This window comes from Aptenodytes patagonicus, chromosome 5 (genome assembly GCF_965638725.1).
Source record: "Aptenodytes patagonicus chromosome 5, bAptPat1.pri.cur, whole genome shotgun sequence".
Taxonomy (NCBI): domain Eukaryota; kingdom Metazoa; phylum Chordata; class Aves; order Sphenisciformes; family Spheniscidae; genus Aptenodytes; species Aptenodytes patagonicus.
This window is the reverse complement of record NC_134953.1, coordinates 64128964-64147806: the sequence shown is the minus strand read 5'-3', so window position 1 is coordinate 64147806 and position 18843 is coordinate 64128964. Positions and strand designations below refer to the sequence as shown.

Sequence of the window (18843 nt, the reverse complement as noted above, 5' to 3'; positions counted from 1 at the left end):
AGAGGTAGGAGGGTGATAAGTTATCTCAGATTTTCTTTTGTTCCTCACCAGCCTCCTATGTCAACCAGCAATCCCATTCAGACAGGAAGTGCTTCTAGTCTTCTTGTTTAGCATAAATGTCCTGCTTTCCTTGCATGTCTTTCAAGTGGCACCCTAGTGCTACGTGTACTTTTTAGCTCTGGAATTCTCCCATTCCCTTGAAGATAACTCATGTCTCTTAGGACCACAGTGACTTTCTTCTTTGATCTGAAAAGTGCAAGGTCACTGTTAAAATATGAATCTACCTAAAAACCACCAGTAACTAAACTCTTCTCATGCCTTAAGGGAAATCAGTAAAAAAATGAATAAATTTTAAATGCTAAATGGCTGAATGTGTGCATGTATTCTGGTAGTGTTAGGACCCTATCTGTAGGAGTCATGCTCACCCTGAGCTGGAGGGATGAGTTTTGCTCCCCCCCCCCCCCCCCCTTAGCTGAAGCTTTCACACTCATTCTTGCCTTAAATCCCATGTCTTGAAATGTACTTTTTCCTTCTTCTGTTCTAGTGCTGCTAGAGCATCTTGGCAAGTCTTAAAGTGGTAACTAAAGAGGCTGTTGAGAATTGCATAAAACACAACTAACTACCACCTTGATTTAAAAAATAAATAAAAATGCAAAGCTGAAACTTGCATATTCTACAAGTAAGATGTCTTTCATGCTTTCTGAGTAGATATGGCAGTGATAATCCGCATTAGAGAGTCTTTACATACTTGCGGACTACAAAGGATTTCCTACCCAAACTTATGAAAACCCTTCAGGTAATGCCCCAAACTATTTCAGCCTCTAAGTGGACTCACTGTAGAGACAAAGGAACTGAAATTACTGTCAGTGCAAAGGTGGGCCGTTTCTTACCACCATAAAAGTGAAAGGAATTTAAAAAAAAAAAAAAAATTGCTCTGTAGCTTGATACCTCCATAATTTAAACAAGATGTTTACTTTGTAAGTAGCAAATAGTAGGGTAAGAAAACTATATTCTAAGAAGTGGATCTGGGATGGTTGCTGTGAAGAGTGATACAATGGCTTAAATATTAAGAGTTACACCATGGCTTCACCAATACTTAAGAGTTGGTACTGCTGCCGGAAGCAGTCCTGTCTTGCTTCTCCTAGCAGAAGGGAAGAGGCAGTGCAGCAAGAATAGCTGAATTTGGAACTGGATTCAGAACTGGCCCAAATTAAAACTACTTTTCCTGCTGCCCTCCCTCCCCAGACCAGTTTAGTTTTAACCTGGATTAGTTTCCACATTAAGTTGATTATGTGGCAAGGTAAATGTTTATGCTGACTCAAAAGAGCGAGCAGAGTAAGGGTGAGAATAAACAACAGGGGAACTGATTTGTTTCTCGTTCATTTATGCTGGTGTAAAGTGTTTGTGAAACTGTGTTGCTAGTAGCGGTTCACTTAGTATCACATTACCCAGGATTTTTGATGACCGTTCTAAAGCTGCAAATAAGAATAAAGGATAGAGTAAAACTTTCTTGTATGTTTCTCTTAAGTATATTATATTGTTACTCACTGGCTTTCCGATGCTCGTTCTAGTGTGAGTCAAGAATGCTTGTGTAAAACCAAGAACAGGTTCTTTTAGATTAAGAATATAGCCTATATAGATGTGTTTCAAGTGCTGGTGGAGGGGCATAGAGCTAAAAGGCACGCTGCCCTTTTTCAAATTTTGCTAACAAAGTAACTATGATAGTGAATAAGCAGGTTATGTGCATTATCTGCATCCATAACAAATTATGTAGGTAGATGAATGGGACTCTAGGATATACATAGTATTTGTGAGGTTTCGGAATTGTAACCTATGCTTTAAAGACAGAATTTTACATCAGTGTGTAAGTACTTCTGTGTTTTGAACTCTTTCTATTTTCCTAGAGGACCTGATAATATCTATAGCTACACAGTCTTTGCTAAGCATTTTGTGTTTTGCAATGCAGAAATAGGTTTGTTTGTTTTGTGGGTGGGTTTTTTTTTTTTAAGAAGTGCAATATTCTGACTGTTTGGAAGGCTTGTATGCCTTCCAGAACTCCTACATTTGTTTTTAAACTAATTTTGAGACATTTATATTCTGAGCTTTAAATATTGCTCAAAAATCTAGCAGAGGAAAGAAATATAGTTGTCTTTGCCACAAATAAAAAGACAAGAAGGTGCCATTGTTTAGTGGCTTACTAGTCGATTTGTCATTTTTCTTCAGTTTTCTATCAGTGGTTCTTACAGACAATGTCCTACTTGACAAAAACAAACATGCTGTAGGCAGGGCATATGTTTCTGATGGTGTATTGCGGATGGAGGGAAAACACTCTTATTCACTTCTTTAAACTAACTTCCACAAGATTTTTTTGTTGGACTTGAAATCCTAATTAAGTGAAGAATATAGTGTAAGTATCTTAAAAAAAAAAAAAAAAAAAAAAAAAGTCCGCTCTGTACAGCTTTCTTTTTTCCTCCCCCAGTAAAGCTATTCTACAAGGACAGCTCTTGTCAAGTCTTTGCTGTTGCCTCTATCTTTTTCTTTGTTTTCCTGCCTTCATTACTGTTTGTTTTCCACAGAGGTCGTTATTGTAATGCTTTTATTTGAGAAATACATCTGAATTTTTCTGGTATGCTGCTTCTAAGGATGATGCAATCTTTTCATCCAATCCTAGTTTGAAAGAAATAGTTTAAATTAGTCTGGAATTACTTTTCAGTATGGACAAGTTTTGACTACAAATGCATTAGTGATATGTGTGACTTCTTATTTGGAGGACAAGGAAACAACATACAAACTCCCTTAGTGCTAGCAGACCTGTAAGGGGAATAACGCTCATAATATGTATTTTTAATTGGTTTATATTTTGTTGTTGCCCTCCTGTTTACCCCCTCCAAAAAAAGGGTTGTGTACAAAGGGAGTAATTTTGCAGGACTCCTAGCATGAGTGTTCTTCACTGAAGCCCAGACCAGTGTTGTTTTGAGAGGTGGTGGGGAGACTAGAAGTTATATAAATTATTTGCTTCTGCAGCTATTTCATGTGGTAATATAATCTGTTAATTCCTTAAAACCTATATGAACATAGAGTAGTCATTATTTGAGGGAAATAAAGTGTACTTACCAATAGATCTAGTTATTCAATGGAAAAACAGGTTATATTATTTTGGATTGGTACTGACAGTAGGAAAGAATCAGTATATTTCTGAGGATCTAAAATACTCTGGGTTCCTATTCTTTTTTGTAATTTGAAGATATTTATTTTAGAATCACAGCATAACTTCAGCTGGAGATGACCTCTGGAAGTCACCTGGTCCAGGCCCCTTCTCATTGTGACACCAGCTTCTATGTTAGATGTTGTCTAGGGTCAGATCCATTTGAGTTTTGAACTCTGCCCTCTGAGGGTGGAGGTTCAACAATATCTGCAGGCAACCTGTTTTTGTCAGTTTATGAATAGGTGAGCAGCATATAATACAAGTTTCTCATAAAAAATTTGATTGCTAGTTCAGATGTGCAGTTTCCTAATTTACATGTTTAACAAGCTGTTAAATGCCATTCTATTGACTCTGCTCACCTGTTTTTTTTTGAAGCCTCATTTCCTACATGGCAGGGGAGGGAAGAAGGAGAAAGGGACCCCTTTTTTCCTCTACTGTGTCTTTGGGTGACCAGATAATGAAGAAATAAGGATTTGTTATGCAATCTGTACTTTGTATATCTGCTCTTTCTAAATTACTGCTGGGTTTGAAATATTAATTCATTTTGTTTGCTATTTATACAGTGGTTTTTTCTGTGCTATTGCTAATCTTGATATTTTTAACTTTCCAGTTATCTTTTGGTTTTCAATTTTAAAACTAGGTGAGAACTTAAAATTATTAACCTAATCTCGTATAACACAGACTAGTAAATTTGCTCAGTAGGTTATCAAATTTCATCCAAACTGTCTTTATACAAACCAAGAGCAAACTAGTGAAGTGCTACAGCTTTAAGTACCTGTGTTTCTTTTCAAAATTATTTTTGTGTTTCATTTCTGTGCTATGTCAGCTTGACACTATACTTGGTTTTATGGCTTTCTCTTTACACTGATTGAAGTTTTAACTTTCTAATGCAACTTTTTAGGTCACAGTTTTCACTCTGTGTTTGACGTGGATGTCTGCTCAGTTGTAACACTAAATGTTTTAATCAGCTTTTCCCTTAGTGCTGAGAGGCTGAAATTTAAGAATGGCATTTTATCTTTAAGCTACCAGATTGTTACATATTAGTAGTTGGAGACTGATGACTGAAATAAAAATCAGCATTTTGATGCAGCATACAGATAACTTGCACTATAAACTATATTTCTGTGTGTAGTATCTTCAGCAGAAATTTTCTGTGTACTTCATGCAGTTTTGATATATGAAACCTGACCTCCAGAATTTTTTAACTGAGCATTCTAGACCATTTGCTGAAATGATGGTGTTTGCTGCTTGCTGTACAGATAACTCAGTTTTCAATAAGGAAATAGAATACTAATTTCATACAGTTTCAGATCTAGTTTCAGTGTAATTTAAACTTGACTAGTTTGAGGGAGCGTCAAAAGTTTCTTGGTTGAGAGGACTCTCCCTTCTGCGTAGTTTTTTGATAACTTGTTACACTGGGTGTTTTTTGTCTTTTCTTAATTTCTTGGCATAGTTAAAATGGTTGCTTTCTTCTTGTCTCCTCCCTCGTCCTTGTTTCAGAACACTATTTCTAAATCTGTCCAGTGTGGACTGTCTAATACAGGGTGAAATATCTTCTTTTTTTTTTTTTTTTAATGCTGGTTTACAAACTAATCTGTATGGATAGATTTACTTATGTAGAACTGTTGTCAAGATCTGGGTGTTAGTTTGTAGCACAGTTTAAGATTTGGCAAATGAATAAAGAGTAATATCTTCTACAGTCAGTAGATGGCTTTATGTTTTAGGGTGTGCATGATACTGTGCACACAGCTTGACAGATTTAAGAGCAAGTCATTCCTCTATTGCACGCAAGCATTCACGCCTCTAAAGAGCCATCAGTAAAGCTCTTAATATGATGGCCCATTATCATACAAAAATAAAAGAAACTATCTGTATTGACAGAGCAAACAATGTCAAAGAAAATGTTATATTAATATGGAATTTTACAAATATGGATTGCTCATCTTCCCCCATACGAAGTGTTTTTTCCCCCACTGGCTAATCCTTACACATTCAGACTCTTGAGATTCTCAGCAGTCAAAACAGCACAGTTGATGGTTTCGTAAGTGTTTGAAGTGAAGATGTCATATTTTAGATCAATGTGAATACAGGTGAAAGTATTTAGGCTAGTAGGAAAGTCTTGTCACTGCTGTGATGTTCTCAGGATTGTGTTTCTCTTATAACTGATGTTTGCTTCTTTATCCTTCATGGCTTTTTTCCTCTGATATATTTAACCTGTATTGTACAATTTTTTTAAGCTGGGAGTGCTTCAATATTTGTTTTGCAGTTCCATTTGCACTAAAGGTATTATATAAGTAAACCTTAAATGTGTTTACATAGCATACGTGCATGAAGTCAGAAGTAATCAATTTCAAGAAACCTCTTTTCTTTCGTGTAATTAAAGATGTGGTAACCCAGTGGGAGTTTGTTCAGGTCTTTAAATACATGGGTTATCAGTTTAAAGGTAGGGATTATGTTATATGCAGAAGTGTGCTTTGAGCCTTACATTATTAAGGGAAACAAATTTGCAAGCAAGAAAACATAAAAGTAATCATTCTCATGGCACTGATACTTTGTCCTTGTTGGCATATGTGCAATAAAATGTAAGAAATCGAATATAGTGACAAGGATGCAAATCATTATAGCTGTAAAGGAACTAGGGCAACCAGGAATAATAATTTTGAATTTTTCAGCTCAAAGGAGGGTCCATATTTAAGAAGAGATTTAGCACTCATTAGTTCAGTTCTTAGCTAAGAAGCTGTGAGTTGAGCAATGTTGTCTGAAGTGTGAAAAGTGCAGTCATCCAATTTGGTATGGTTTTGTCTTCCTTGACTGAAATGTAGGGATATGGAATCACAAGACAGTCTTTGGAAAAACTTGAGTTCTCCTTTATATTTTCCAAAGAAACTTTAATTAGTGTAATGTAAGGGAATTTGTTCAATCATCAGTAATGAAGTACTCTGGTATGTGATGATTATATGCCCACTGAAAATGTGTAGCGATTTACTGTTACTGATTTAGCTGCAAATAGAAGACAAATGTGTTCAGCTGTGTGCCTGCGTTTGCACATGGCAGGATGAGAGGCAAGGCAACATTTTTATTAGTAAGTTGGCAGGCAAATCCATATTTTTGTTATCTTTTTTCCTCCTCTGAAACTCTAATTATATATTTTATTTCTATTTATTTATATCTAGGGTGTGGATTCAGGATTTGTTCCCAGTGTTCATGATTTTGACAAGAAACTTACCGAGGCTGATGCTTACTTACAGATCTTGATAGACCAATTGAAGGTATGGTAACTAACTGGTGTATTTACTGTATTGGGAGTCTGCTCGTCAGTGTGGTTTTTCAAGGTCTGGTTGAAAGGAAGCTCAACGGGGGGAAAGAGTCCTGTTTTATGCTTGGCACATGTTCTGGTCAATGTGGGAGGCAGGGAGAGCTCATCTGGCTCAGCTGACTGTGAACTGGAGAAAACGTACCTTTTTTTATATATGAAGTCTGCTGATGATAGAATTTTATTTTCTCTTTCCCCGTAGCTTAGGGTTGTTACATAAGTTCCAACTACTTCTGAAATAGAGATTTTTACGAGAAGTATAAAAATTAGAAGTTATAAGCTAAGGGCTGAAATAAGCTGAAAATGGCTTTCTCTTAGAATGGATCTTGGGATTGTTAAAATAGAGTTAGAAATTAAAATAGCTCAGATTTTATAGAATGGCTTACAATGGTCCAAACATTCTTTTGTATATATAGCTTCATGGAAATGGCAGAGATGACTTAAGTTTAACTTTGAAACATAATTAAATCATTGTATTGCTCATAGCATTTTAGAATTTATCTTGAGAAAATTTTGTCAAGTAATCTCTAACTACAGTTGCAGATAGTTTCAGATTTTGTTGCAGTAGTGATAGATATAATCTCTTCTTTGTCCTTGGGTGAAAATATTCTGTAGAAATTTTGTACAAATACAGTTCTTTTACAATTTGTACATGTATTTTAAGAGTAGGTGGGAAGGTAAGGAATGATGAGGTCATACCTCTCAGTACTCACCTTATTGAGAAAAACAGTTTTTGCTGCTGATTAGGACACTTTTTCCCATGACTCAGCAGGTTAAAATTGCTGTTAAGATTGCTTCAGTTCTGCTGGTTTGGAATTTTTTTCCTCATATAACGGGCAAGTATTGCATGTGGGATATTCAGCAAAAATTCAGTTGCAGGGGAGGGTGGAGAGGGGGAAGAGCATACCAACAAAAATGGAGGTAGGCAAAAGAGATGCAAACAAAATTCAAAGCTAAACTGCAAAGGAGTTATCAGGAGTTAGCTTTGTCTCCTGCTCTGGAGCCATCTAACATGCTTCGCTGAAGGAAGGTATTTAAATCTTTACACCTTCTAATTGTTATTTCAGGCCAACTTGGGGGGAGGGGCTATAGGAATTAATTAATAATGAAAGAAGAGTGAATTTGAGGATGGACAGAGACCAAGACTACAGTCTTTTTTTTAGAACCAGAAATCAGCCCTCAAGGGAAAGGGAACACATGAGTAGGTTTTAGGCAGGCAGTTGAGTGAAGAACTGTAGTTCACCTACTAAAAATTAGTCTTTTCTGAGCAAGGGTGGATGTGATCAACTTTTGAGCATTACCTTTAATCTTTTTTTTTCTTCCTTGAACATCTTGTACTTAATGGTTGTTTGTATGTGCACCTTAGAGTGCTCTTGGAGGCAACTTTTAACTGTTTCAGCTCAGCTTGTGTTAAATACACATGCAAGCTTTTCAGTAAGAATTTGTTTCACTTTGCTTAGCTGTATCTCATATTCCACTTTTAAGAAAATAAATAGAAGTTAATGCTGGGGAATTACTATATATCTTCCCAAAATAAGTGCTTACAAATCTTACATGATTTGAATCATGTACCTGAATAATAAGGTACCTGGAAGGGTTGCTAAGGGTTGAGGCTGTTTTGGTAAGCACTCAGTATGCCCCAAAAATCTTTGCTGAAATAAAAGAAAGGCAGTTTGAGGTGTTCTGATGAGTATCACTTTTATCACTTAACCTCACCTTTTTGAGCAAACCGTGGTAGAATCATGCCAGGCTGAGCTGTGGAACAAGCCAGGATCTAAGATTTGGTCTCTTGCAGGATGGGATAATGTGAGAAATTAGTTACAAATTTGTTATATCACAAGTGCTGTAAAGAAATATTAGGCAAAAACTGCTTTGGGTCATAATACCAGGATCGTATAACTTAAGTACTTATTAAATGCTTTTGGTTTTGAAATTTCTGTTTCTGGCTGATTTGATATGGAAAAATAACACTTTCAGTATTTTCACAAGTATGTCTTTCTTTTAGCTCTTTGATGAAAAGCTCCAGAACTGCAAAGATGATGAACAGAGAAAAGCAAGTACATTTTGCTTAAATATTGCTTGTTTTGCTTAATCAGAGGGTTTTGTGCGTCAATTTGCTATAGTCTATAAAAATTTAAACATTCTTGGTCTATTTTCATATTCCTCAATTTGTCAAAATCACTTAAAGCAATTTGAATAACTGATAACATTATTTTTGTTGTGAATAGGTGGTAAACAGAATTTTTGGTAATACTGGGTGCCATAACATTAAAAAAGGTTTCAGTCTGTAGGAAATGATGACTCTGTCAAAAGCACTTTTAACTTAAATTTGCTATTTTTTCATCTTTAACAAGGATGAGTGTTTACTGTTTGTAGGAATAGCAAAGCTGTTCCGAAGGAAAAAAGTAGATACTAAGAATCATGTATTTCACATAATCAGTCTGCATCCTGTGTAGCTCTGTGACTAGCATACCGCATGTTGGAAGTCTGAGAATACCATAATTCATTCACCTTAGGTGAGGATGCCAAAAATGCAACTTGCTATGTGGGGAGCCCTACTTTTTTAGCGAGGTTGTAATTCAGTTAAGTGTTGTGTATTTTTTTGCATCCCCTCCTATTCTATTTCAAAGTCAAGTTTGTGGGTCAGTGTTCAATCACTATGTTTAAGAAAGGCTAGCACATACCTTGGGTGGTGTGGGTTTGGCATTAAGTAGCATGCTGGTTTTGTATGTTAATTTGTGTGGTGTGGAGGAGGGATTTAACAATTCCTTATGAAGGGTTTATCACTGAGGAGTTGCTTTTGTTTTCAGCAAATGCAGTAATTTCAATATCATAAAGTAGTAGTGTGTTTCATCCTAGTTCCCTCCCTCCCCCCAATTTCACTTGTGAAAAACAAGCTGATGTTCTCTTAGTGTTTGATTTCAGTTTTGAGAACAGTTTGATGCTTTGTGTGATTAGTTTACTTCTTTATAATGGTTGTGACCTTTCATGCGTTACCCATCTTGTTTGATGTGTTATGTGGTGTCTTAGGGACTTCACAGGTGATGGTCTTTCTGGAGTTCTTTTGCATGTACGGGCTTTTAAAATAACTTTGAAGTATAAGCGTTCCCTGTGTAAGTGTGTTTAATCTGTAGACAACTGACCAGGAGAGTAAGATCTAAAGATTTTGTATTTCTCCTTCAGTGCATCTCACTGGGAAGAGTTCTCCTTCAATTTTGACCTCCCTCCAGATGTTACTTTGCAGATCAGGCAGTACCTTCTTTTTCCCCTGTGACAGTGCTTCTAATCCCTGGAGACTTTCTGCATGTTGTGCTGATTTCTTTCTTTATCTCTGCAAGGTATCTATGGAACAGACAGGTTGACTTTATAGAGAAAGCAGGAGGCTTGTTTAGAAGAGGTCAGCTTCCTCTGGTTTTAAATCTTGATGAGTATTGCTATTACTATAGATTCCATTTATTCTCTATTAAAAATTAAGAAGACTTGGCAAAGTACGTTTTGGATCATGTCTCTTCCTGTACAAAAGCAGCTAAGAGGTTTTTTTGATACTGTATTTAGCAGTTTTCCTATTTGTTTATGGAAGTATGGTTCAGCTATCAGACTATGAGCTGAGTGTAACCTGCAGGATACTTCCATCCAACCCATAGTTTTTTTTCCTCTGAGGAAACAAGATTTGGTTATTTGAGAGTTAGATGTTTCCTGACTAGCTGAGTGCTGTTTTCTGCAACTGTTTATGGCCAGGCATTTAAAACCTGAGTTATTGTTTTCACAAGTGTACAGCGCACTGGATGAGCTGGTTTTTAGTTACAGAATATTTGGTCTTTTGAAGATAATGGTATAGGGTATAGGTGTTCCGAGATGCTTCAAGATCTCTGGGATATCTTCTTTCTGAGACATGGTAATCTGTTGAACTTGGAAGAAGACAGTGCGGATGTAGACTTTGATGAATTTTGAAGACTGAGAAATACTGTGATTATCATTAATTCCCTGTGTTATATCGATACTCCTGGCAGAACTACAACTAGCACTGTATAGTGGGATCATACTGTCTTGCAAGCATACTATAACTAGCAGCGCTGCCAGTTTTCCTGAATCTACTAATGGAGTACAATGTACAATCCAATTATGTAGGAAGTAAAGGAGGGTGCGTGATCTGAGGGTACTGGCGTTTCAAGCTGAAGACAAGATAGGACCTTGCTTTCTTGCAGTGTTAGCAATATTATGGGTGAGAACTTGAAGTAAACTTTTCTGTTCAGTTTTGTGAAACTATCTTGACCACACATATCGGATGGGAGAATAAAACTGTAAGCATTCAAAAGTATCAGAACAGTGAAGAGGTGTATATTTGGCAGGCTGGAACAAAGCTGACATTACTTAACAAGATTTTGGGGAGAAGTGTAGCCTGCTGAAGCTGTTTCGTTCACAACAAGTACTTCTTATGAAGTAAATCCAAGACTGAGTACACGGATTCAGGTTGCACCGTACGGATTCTGACCATGAGTCAGCTGCCCCTGCAAGCCTCTGCTGCCTCTCATTGCTGGATGAGCTGATCCAATTCTCTGTAGTCACATGATTGTTGAATGAGGCAAAAATCACTTTCAATGAAATAAAATTAGCTTTCTATTGGATCACCAGTGGCTTCATAAAAAATCAGATGTCAGAAGGTGCAACAAGCAGCAAGCAGATGGAGTAGTTTCAGCGGCAGCCTGCAATTTGATTAGATATAGCATGTAGCTGCATTCTGCAAATATAAGCCCTCAGGAAATGGACGTTTCATTTGAAAGTAGTGTATTCATTACGTAAAACTAGGGAAACTGTCTTATTAAAATTTTATCTTCATCTGTTTTCAAAGAGTAGGGATGTTGAAGAGAGAAAATTGTGATAACTTTTAGTGATAAATTATATTCTTTGATCTTTGTCTTTTTGGTAATATTTTTTTATCTTCAACATACCTCTTTTTTGCCTGCTTATGATTTTCCTTACAATTTTGTATTTTCTAAATTATTTATATTACTTTAAGTTTAAACAAAAGATAATAAGAATAAAGTTACAAGGATTGTAGTACTGTGTATACATAGCAGTGTAGTTCTGTACAGTTGATGAGATGAGGTACAAGCATTCTCCTAACTTCTCCTCCAAACCAACCGCTCTTGTAAGCATGCCGGTTTTGTTGCTAATGATTGTCCGCTTGTTTTTTCTCTCCCTGGTGTCATGTCTCTAGTGTGTCTGTATAAGATCTTACAGGGGAGAATTTGCAAACTTTATTTTATGGCTGCTTACATCACCATTCTAGAATAACACATTGCTCGTGAAAATCCTGAGACTTCCATATCAATGTTTGCTTAGCCTTAAAGAACAGGGCTGGTGCTCTTTAGAAGGGTCTTCCCAGGGACTGAGTCTGTCTGACTTGCCTGGATTGTTCTCGTAACTTTGTGTACATATGAAGAAGACAATGTTCTAGTTCCATGTGCTCTATTCTTGCAAGGTAGCCATACAGCACAAATGTGAAAAATATTGGATTAATGCGTACTGTTACTACTTAAGTTGGCCAGCTCACAAAGAATTCATTTCCATAGAGGAAAAAATTATGGTTGTATAATTTGTGGATAGGTCTTGGAAACCAGGTGTCCTGAGGTTTTTCCCATCTCAGATCTTCTGTGTGATCTTGGACAAATTACCCTTTTGTCTGTACCTATATGTAAGAATAACAATGTCTTAATTAGTCTATTGCTTGGAAAATTACAGATGGGTAGGGGGAAAACAGTGTGACTGAATTACATTATATGGCCTGACATCACTTTCAGATTTTCAGCAAAGATGGTATCAGTGAAGGGAATGAGATACCAGTTTACCAGTGTAAATACTCTAGAACATGTTGGGGGAAAAAAATAGGTAAAGAATAATCAAAACTGCTGACAGCTGCCTACAGTTGGCTATAAAGCTTTGAGACTGAATGACTTATTTCAGCTGCATAATCTTTCATCTGACAAGATCTGTATGTTTGGGTACATTGCCTGTTCTACTTTGGTGCTAAAAGGCCAAAAACTTCACTGCTGTCATTATATTTAAAATGCCTTTTTCAGTATGTGTTGATAAAGTTTGGAGTGAAAGTGTAGTAAAGCCATGAAAAACAAACAAAAAAAACAAAACAAAAGAATTTTTAGCTGTTGGCATGTTTCTCTGCTAGCAGCAGAAGTAAATATAATATAACATAACTTTGTAATATAACATCCCTGATATGCTATTTCCTGGATCAGCTTGGTCCAGTCTTTCCAGTGGAAAAGGCTGAGGCTAGGTGCTATTTGGCCACCTCTTGCCAATTAATCATGAAGAAAACGTATAGCATCCTTATGAGTGGTATATAGAACAGAGTATAACTGAAAAAATTTTCCCCAGGTATTGGCTGGGAAGCCATCACTGCATTTTATTTTTTTTTTTTTTTTTTAATCCATGAGCTGAGACTATTCATTCCTGTAGATTTATAGATGCATGTGGCTCTCTTACGGTGTAGAATTTGGCTTGCAATGCTGTGTGGGGTAAAAAGTTCCTTTACACACTTTGATTATTCAAGAATCAAAAAGACTGTGACTCAAGTCACATGAGACACTCATTAATCAAAACAAAGAGGTCCTGTAATTAAATTAGTAGAGGTTCAGTGCTGAGTCCAATTTAATAATTTTGCCTTCTGCAGACAGACCCAAGGACATCAACAGGATGCGTGTGCTTCTTAGATAGGTCATGCTTATGTGTACAATGGCATGCAGATGCCTTTTGCATGCCTGAAGTGCAATTCCACACAGGAAATCTTTATGAACCAGTGTTTCTCGATAAAATTAAGTAGGCAGATTTCCAGATGCACTTTTACTGGAGGCTTAGAAAGAGCAAGAACATGCATGTGCTGTTGTTTTCTGTGATTTTTTTTTTTTACGCTGTGCTTAACTGCATATGTTTATTTTACTTGAATGATGGTAATTTCAAGTAATATTGATCGTTGGAATGTGCCACCATTCAGTACACTATATAAGGATGCAAACTGAACTTAGAGTCAATCATCATACTGCATTTCATTTTTGTTGATGTTATGTAAAACTGAAGTGTAGACTTTGAGTAAATATGTATAATGTCACTGCTCAGAAATTACTGACCTTGTCATCTTTAAGCTTTAATTATCAGTTTGACTTCTGTCTTATCAATTACAAAATGAAAATTGTGTCTATATACAGAAATAGTCTTTAATATGTTGGTTGCTTTTTTCCCTCCCCAATTTAAGATTAAAATATAGTGTTTGTACAGTATTTAGGTCAAACTAGATGCTGGAAATTCTGTCTTTAACCACACTATTTTGATTTTTCTTTTACAGAAAATTGAAAGTCTCAAAGAAACAACCAGTGTAAGTTTCTTTAATTTTTATATCTATTATATATAGATACTGAAATTAACCTTATTTTCTTGGGAAAGTTTCTAAAGCTTTTTACAGAAAAGTGGGAATCCATATGAGGTCCAAGAGTGTGATGGCAGAGGCAGCCTGGTTCTGGTGCTGTATTCAGATTTATGTCTAGCACCTTAGAATCATAAAATCATAGAACAGTTGAAGTTGGAAGGGACCTCTGAAAGTCTGTAGTCCAACCCCATGCTCAGAGCACAGTCAGCTAGAGCAGGTTGCCCAGGACCAAATCTAGCTGAGTTTTGAGTAACTCCAAGGATGGAGGCTCTACAACCTCTCTGGGCAACCTGTTCCAGTGTTTGATCATCCCTAGAGTAAAGAAGTGTTTTCTTATGTTTAAGGTGAATTTCCTGTATTTCAGTTTGTGGCCATTGCCTGTTGTCTTGTCACTGGGCACCACTGAGATGAGTCCAGCTCTGTCGTCTTTACACCCTGCCATCCCAATCAGATATTGATGCCCATTGATAAGGTCTCCCCTGAGCCTTTTCTTCTCCAGATTAAACAATCCCAGCTCTCTCAGCCTCTCTTCACATGACAGTTTACCTGCTTCCAGTGCTCTGAAAGTTTGAAGCTGACCTCCATTTCACCCTGACAACCTGTGTTGTTTGTGGCTTTTGGAAACTTCAGTTTTCTACTGCTATGCTTTTGTCTCTGGAAAAAAAAAAAGGGGAAGGGAAAGTAAGGGTTCTACAGAAGTGAGTGTCCATTTAGTTCTCACCCAGTATTTCAGTTAATATTGTGTAACTAATAAAAACCTGTAAATACAAAATATTACAGGATAGTAATACAAGTTGTTTTTTTTTCCCCTGTTATTTTTGTTTTCCTAGAGCATGGTAGAATCAATAAAACACTGCATTGTGCTGCTACAGATTGCTAAAGTAAGTACACTATAAACTATTTTGAATTCTAATTATACAGCATTAATCTGTGTGAAAACAATTGAAATCTAAAAGTGCCTCCTATATGATCTAGGATATATATATATATATAAAAAAAAATTGGTATAAGTTGGTTTATGCTACTATTTTAATGAAGTTCCTGAAATACTGAGTTCCATAGCAGACAGTCCTGTTAATGTTCGTGGTAACAGTTGTGTTGATGAGAAAGCTTTTTCTTTTGAAATAAACTTTCTTTTGCAGAGTTTGCTATTAGACTGAATAAGAACTTCAACAAACGTAAGGGTGACAGAACAGAAACTTAACAAAACTCTTCTTTTTGTTTCATTTAAGAATGTGACTAACATAAATAGAAAAAGGGAAAATTGTGATGTTAACAATCTTAAACTGGTTTGGCAAGGTTTTTAATAGGTCTGAAGTTCATGATGATCTTGAAGTACGAATTGTATTATTTGAGAATGCAGTATGGGTAATGCGCTTATGCTTTTCACTTACATGTTTTGTTGCTTTTTAAAATTTAGTGAGATTTGGATTTTTTTTGTCAAGTTCTGCTCTTACAGGCCTTCACGTACTGTATTTAGGATATGTTAATTATGAGCCGCTGATTTATATCTTGCGACCAAAGTGAAGGAAGACCGTGTTTTGCGAAGAAATTAATTTATGGTCATTTCAGAATTTAAGGCTGAATTTAATCAGAACATGTTCTGATTTATTCAGAAATAGGCATAAGCTCTTCAATTTTTTTTTTCTGTAGTCTAGATCAACTTTTTTTTGTAGCTTTCAAATACAGTACTGCTGTTTGTCTTCATTCTAGATGCCAGATACATTGTACAAAATTTTGAGGCCAGTGAAAATTGAAGTATTTAGAACCTTGCAGGATCAGAAGTCATTCACTAAAAGGATCAGTGCATATTTTGTGAAATTCAAATTCATATCAGTAGCTTTAAAATTCTGAAGAAAAGGTTTGTTAGTTAACAGGTTTATACAAAACCAAAAATATTTTACAAGTAGTGGGGTACATTGAAATATTTTTGTGCCACGTGAATCTAGAGCTAGAACAGTCTGTCTTTAACATATAGTGATACTATTTGAATCCTTCGCTGTAGTGATAGCAAGAAAAGCCTTGTCAGCACTTAATAATTTGCTGTTATTTAGTACTGGGTATATTTAGAATTGTTTTAGTACAGTGAAACCAGTAGACTATATGTCATTCTTTGGGGATTTTGTGGAGTCAGTTGTAGATAGATTAGATGGCAGTATGCTAGTTTTCTTACACAGCTATATGTGACTTGCTGTATTACGGTAGCTGTTGGAGAAACTGTGTGCAACAAATGACTTGCTCGTTTTTTGTTAATTACTATATAAATGTATTTAATAGTTGTTATTTTCACAGAGGTTTAATTCCTATGAAATTTTGCTCTTTTTTAAAAAGTTTTGCTATGCAATTAGCAAATCTGAAAGAGCAGAATTATAATCTGCTTTTCAGGTTCTTGATCAAAGCTCGTAATAGGTGGCTGAGTTAGCTTTCTTGTTTCTATTGAATATCAAATTCCATTTCTGCTATGGGTAAGTTTATTGGGGGCTAGATAAATATGATTGCTTATCTTGCATTGATGCAAGCATATTTTGAAGTTGGTTAGGTGGTTTGCTGATAATGGACAAAACTGAACTTGTAGTGGCAGTTGCAGTCATTTTTGATTAGGTTCAGTGTTTTACTGCTCCAACTACCACATAAGCGTAAAGGTAGGTGGAATTTGGGTCCCCCAAAGATGCTAAGACGTGCTTTCTGTTACACTAAGTCAGACCTTGAAGTCCTCCTTTCAGTATCAGTAAAAATTAACCCGTGTAAATAGATGGGTTTATCCATTGGGGAGCAGGGTTTTTTTGTTTGGTGGTGGTTTTTTTGGTGGTTTTTTGTTTTTGTTTGGTTTTTTTGCTAAACCATATCTAAAACTCTTGTAGAGCTATTGAAGATAAGGTGGTTTAAATGAGTAGTTTATGCATAGCTAATTGGAAGAAGTTGATCCACATATAGTGAAAAATACCCTCTATAAAACTTCCTGCTATTTTAATGACGTTTTACTCTGCTTCATCTCTTTGTCTTCTTCCTCTCTCTCTATCTTAGGCAACTATACTTGTTGACTACATGGCACTTCTGTTCCCCTCCCACCCCCTGCCCCCTTTTCCATAAACTGTGTTGGTATCCTGATTTCTCACTACTGTAGGAAATTAAGAATACAGTTTTTTTGGTTTGTTTTTACAGTCTGTAAGTTGCATGTGTATGAAGCATTATATACATAAAAATGTATTGTGTCTGACTGATAGCTTTCTGTTCTCCAGTATAGAACCTTTTAAGATTCTGCAAGTTTTTTTTCCAAAAAATGTGAGGCAAGTATGGCTGCTGACTTACACTGCTGAAAATAAATCATGTTAACACCACCCCTGCCCCCCATTTTTACTTCTACAGTGTCTTTGTCATTAGGATACAGACTTCACAATTACCTTTTGGTTGTTTGCATACCTTGAAAATTGTTATCACTTCTCTATATACTCAGAACATATCTCTGTTTCACACAGTCACTTATTATTCAGATGATTTTGGTACATTGAGGCAAACCTGGTTTTTTGGTGGCTTTGGGTTTTGGCTTTTTTTTGTTTTATTTTAACTGTGTGTTAAGTTGAGCTGTTTTGTGGGCTCTTAAAACAACCTGCCTTAGGACTTGGACAGTTAAATTTTCATTAAACTTACTGGTAAATCATGTGTGTAAATCATGCTACTTGTACTTGAGGTGACCCCAAGGCATTTTCAAAATAATGAAGTAAATACCAGCTAAATAGGAATATGTTATAATACATAAATTGCTTATCAAAAAGCAATCAAAATAAACTAAGTGGGATGGGTAGGTGGAGCATTTGGCTTGTGTTGTCCCCTTTGCATGTATGGCAGTTGAAGATGTCCAGCTTTGCTGATGTGTGTGTTGTGAAATATATGTCATGGTCTGTCAGTGAGCTGGTAAACTACAGTCTTAGAAATATATATATTGTGTTTTATGAAGTAGCTTTTATAATTTAGATATTTAGTTTTGCATCTTTGCCTTTCCTTTTTCATGCCATCATTTCTGGTCAATCTTGCCTACCTAGTTTTGCAGCATTTCTGCCTTCCTTACCTCATCAACATGCCACATTGCTGATTGTACATTACTGAGATAGGATAGCAAGCTTCAGTACAAATGCAGCACCTTTATGCTTAGGTCTTAGAGATGATAGCATAACATGGAAATTTTGTATGTTGGGGAAAAAAAAAATATTTGGACTCCAGTGTTACTCCTCCTTCTTTGTTTGTAAGTTTGCAACCCAATGGAACTCATTACCCTTAATGTCGTTTTTGTCATGGAAAGCCTTGCTTAAGAAATGTCAACTAGCAGACATGAAATTTAAGCAGCCTATTGCCAACTATATAAGCTAAGGAAGAATGTATAAAGTATCAAAACATAAGTATGTGCCAACATTTCTTAATACTATTTACAGCTTTTTTTTTTTTTTTTCTTTCCTTGTTCCTCTTAACTTTAACAACTGGAAATCTGGGGAAATACTCTGCGGACAGGTCTTAAGGCTTCCACTGAACAAAGTTATGGGTTGATATACTGGTAATATGAACTTTGCAGCAGAAGTGAAGAGATTTGGCTTAGTGTTCAGTAAAATTTATACTGTTGCTGGTACAGTGTTAAAACTATGCTAACTGTAGATTGGCATTAACTTGTCTGTTGTTAATGTAATTTCCCCTGATGATGGTTTTATTCCATGCATTGCCTGCTCTTTCACATAATGCTTCTAGGCAAAACCCCCAAAATCCTAGATTGTAAATAATCTAAAAACATTTTAAAATCTAGTGGATACCAAGCAGCAGAAGTTAAAAACATTTAACTTATAAAGGCACTTCTGCCACTCAAAAGCAAAAAGTGCTTTAGAAAACTTGACTTGTATGCTA

At 36.0% G+C, this 18843-nt stretch overlaps 1 protein-coding gene across 3 annotated transcripts in view; it reads left to right on the top strand.

Moving 5' to 3' along the window:
* The window catches only part of OSBPL9 (oxysterol binding protein like 9), a 65964-nt gene that overhangs the window by 30919 nt on the left and 16202 nt on the right, over positions 1-18843 (top strand). For all 3 annotated transcript variants that reach the window (XM_076340217.1, XM_076340216.1, XM_076340218.1), the window contains 4 exons: positions 6379-6474; positions 8524-8571; positions 13876-13905; positions 14787-14837. In XM_076340217.1, the coding sequence (XP_076196332.1) occupies positions 6379-6474; positions 8524-8571; positions 13876-13905; positions 14787-14837 (225 nt within the window). The remainder of the gene's footprint in view (positions 1-6378; positions 6475-8523; positions 8572-13875; positions 13906-14786; positions 14838-18843) is intronic.